At 28.3% G+C, this 3,389-nt stretch overlaps 1 protein-coding gene across 1 annotated transcript in view; it reads right to left on the reverse strand.

Annotated features, from left to right (window-relative positions):
* Window positions 1-1,789: 1,789 nt before the first annotated feature.
* Window positions 1,790-3,389, reverse strand: part of NUFIP (GATA zinc finger protein) — a 6,467-nt gene continuing 4,867 nt past the window's right edge. The window contains 5 exon segments of the mRNA XM_089785225.1: window positions 1,790-2,275; window positions 2,278-2,493; window positions 2,905-2,955; window positions 3,034-3,081; window positions 3,083-3,125. Of these exon segments, the coding sequence (XP_089641351.1) occupies window positions 1,790-2,275; window positions 2,278-2,493; window positions 2,905-2,955; window positions 3,034-3,081; window positions 3,083-3,125 (844 nt within the window).

The following is a 3,389-nucleotide window of genomic DNA, read 5'->3' on the forward strand; positions in this document are numbered from 1 at the left end:
CTGAATCAAATTATTGTAGTTAGTCCAACTCCTTCAATTAATTTGATCAAACAACATTTTAAATTTAAAACATATGTTTTGAATATTATAAAAGGAAAAAATATATTAACATATATAGTAATTTAAGTTCAATCAATTCGATTGAAAATTTTAATCATCAAAAACTAAATTAAACCAACTAAAATAAAAATACTTACAAAGGTTTTGCCACCTCGTCCTCCTAACTTTATCACACTTCTCTTCCTCTCTAGTTTTTAGTTAATTTCTTGAAAGAAAAATAATTATTAATTTTTAAGAAGAAAAGAGAGACAAAATTAGATTCAATCTTATAGTCTAGCATTTTATATTGTATCCACTTAAAATTCAAGTTAAAAGTATTATTGAAAAATAAGTGATAAGTTTGTTTTATTGAGTAATCAATTGTTGTTGTTATGGTGATAAATTTACTTACAATTCACTAAATATCCAAAAATCAAAATTTCGAAATAAAATGTAGGTTTTATCTTACTTTATTATATTTTTATTTTGTAGTATGTGATTACGATATTTGTAATATAAACGATATATTTTTTTGTTTATGTAATTGAATTGCTTGTTTTTTTTATAAATCAAATTTTTGAAATTCATACTTTACATAAATACATGAATTCACTTAGATCCAACTGTATCAATTGGTATAAGAAGAAGATTTATTAAAAATTTTGTTTCTTGTCCAATTGAACAAAAAATTCAAATTCATTTTAATTTAATGAATTTATTTTATTCAAAATGATTTTACTAACCCTCTAATGTTCATAACTCTTCTTTATTTATATAGAGTAAATAAATTAAGGGTTATTATCTTAGGCTCTTAGCATTAGAGTTTTTTTTTTTTGCAAATTAAAAATAATATACTAAATATTTGTGATACATGTGTCCACAATGTTTTTTAACTTTATAATCTAATAGTACTTATTTGTTTGCTATCAAATTAAATTTTTAGAGGTCAAATAACAATAAAACTAATTTATATATTTTACACAAGAAGATTTTAGAGTATCTTTTGTACACTCTAAACTTAAATTGATGGTATCCAAAAATATATTATTTTGATTTTCTTCATTATTCTTATACGACTTGGCTGATAGCCAAATAAATTGAAACAATCTTTCGCTTAAATTACTCTGATTTTACAACTCATCATATTTTTATATTTGATAATATAAATTATAAGCTTTTTAAAGAAAAAAATCTTAAAAAAAAAGCAAAGAAAAAAAATAAAGTAAAAGAACTACATTCTTTTCCTAATCTCATAATTATAACTCTAAATATTATACTCTATATTCCAACATAAGACTAGGATTAATGTATTTTGAAATATGATACTTGAAAAAGCTCTTCAATTATTCAAAAAAATTTAAATGAATTTTTATTCTGTAATTTTTATGACAAAAGAAAGGTCATAAAAAAAAACACTTATTCCAAAATATTTTAATAGTTCAATGATTTTTAATATACTATACCTTTTTTTTGTTCCACTTGGAATGTTTCATAAACTTCAAAACTAGTGAGATAAAAAACCATATATTTATATTCAAAAAACCATATATTTCTATTAAAAAAACCATATATTTTCGAAAAAAAAGAAAAGAGCAAAGAAAGCCCTATTTAAAATTAAATTACAAGAAACCCCTCAGGGTATACCGAAGATGTATTTTTCTTGTGCTCAAATCTTTTTAAAAATTACACATAAAGCATGCTATGCACAAACAAGATTCAAGGAAAATTCTGAAGGATAGATACAAGACATCTAGTCAATTATTTCTTCCTCTTCTTCCTCATTTCTCAAAATTCCTTCTCCAATATGAGCTTTCTCCTCCTTGGCATACAAGACCACTTGGTCAACTTGAGTGCCATGTTTAATTTCATCATCTTCATCGCCATTAACATCATTGTTGTCCTTGCTTTCGCTATCATCATCATCATCGTCACTGTCATCACCATCTTTGTTCTCACCATTAACAATACTTTGGATCATTGTCTTGTCGCAGACTTCTACTGTATTATCCCCAACAAGCAAGGGTTTCTCTTGAACTAACTCATCCTCACTTAAACCATCCCTAACAACCACCAGAGGATATTTCAAGGGCTTTTTGGGCCAATCCTTGAAGAAATAATTTATAACCATGAATCTGAAAACCTGCAACAAATGATTTTTATCTTTCTTTATATCAGCACTAAGAAGATTCTACAAAAGGGTTGGACTTCTTTTGTTGACGGAAGTGCCATCAAATGATCCTCATTAGTTGATCTTCTTTTCCTGGGAAAACGGTCTCTCTTACCAAATCTCCCTCTTTTATCATGCCTATTTTCAAATCTTCCCCTCTTTGTTAAAGGCCTACTATTCTCTTCTTTTCCATTCACCTTTTCCGCTGAACCTAACAGATAGTGTGAAGGAATTTCTGCAACTTCAACTCCTAATTCCGCTTGCTTTGCCAAAATTTCTTTGAGTTGCTGTAACAAAAGTTTTGATATATTAAAGAAAACAAGTTATCAAGAAAAAACCTTACTTATATAGATCAGTGACAATGAAGAATCACTCCCACCACCTTGTAGTAATTTTACTCTCTAATTGCCTATTTTTATAACAAGGTTATACACCAGAACCAAAAGTTTTAAAAAAAATTTCATGCTCATTTGAATTGTTAGACATGCTAGGTCCTATTAGGCAATACTGGTTGTCTAGCATCTTGGATGCCACTACCATAACTATTACATATTTCCTTAGGAAGAGACACTAGACCTGTTTATAGATGGAAACCATCAAATTGTTATTCATCAATGGCTCCGTTTTAACATGAGATAGGTCTCATGCTCAAGTCAATGCAATTCTTGCCAGTTCATAATAGATCAAGAAAAATATACCTCACTACGTAATTTGGCAACCTCAACGTCTGATACTTTCCCACTGAGTTTCTGCAGTCAACAAAGCTGATTATTATGAGACATATTTCAAACAAAAAAATGGAAGAGCATTCAGCAACTTAATCTAACCTTCTTTATGTTGGCTTTTGTCGGATAGTACTTTTTACGTTCTTCACGGCCACTGTCGTATTTCTTGCTCCGTGTAGGTCAAAGCAAGAGATCTTCTAATTTAAAATGAATTGTAGACACATCCAAACAGAGAATAATAGTCAGAAAGAAGGAAAATCTAGGAGAGAGAGAGATCTATGACAAAATACAATAGGATATCGATAAAATTGATCACAGCAACTGAATTTGATTTATGCTATGGGGTACAAAAATGACCAGACTTAAAGAACATTTACAAGGCAGCTGGTAAATCAATTGAAAACTATGCTTGGCTAAAATTCATCAAACCAAAATCTGAGGTCAATGAATTACATGAA

This window comes from Theobroma umbraticum, unplaced genomic scaffold (genome assembly GCF_002168275.2).
Source record: "Theobroma umbraticum cultivar Fairchild unplaced genomic scaffold, ASM216827v3 scaffold_12.1, whole genome shotgun sequence".
Taxonomy (NCBI): Eukaryota; Viridiplantae; Streptophyta; class Magnoliopsida; order Malvales; family Malvaceae; genus Theobroma; species Theobroma umbraticum.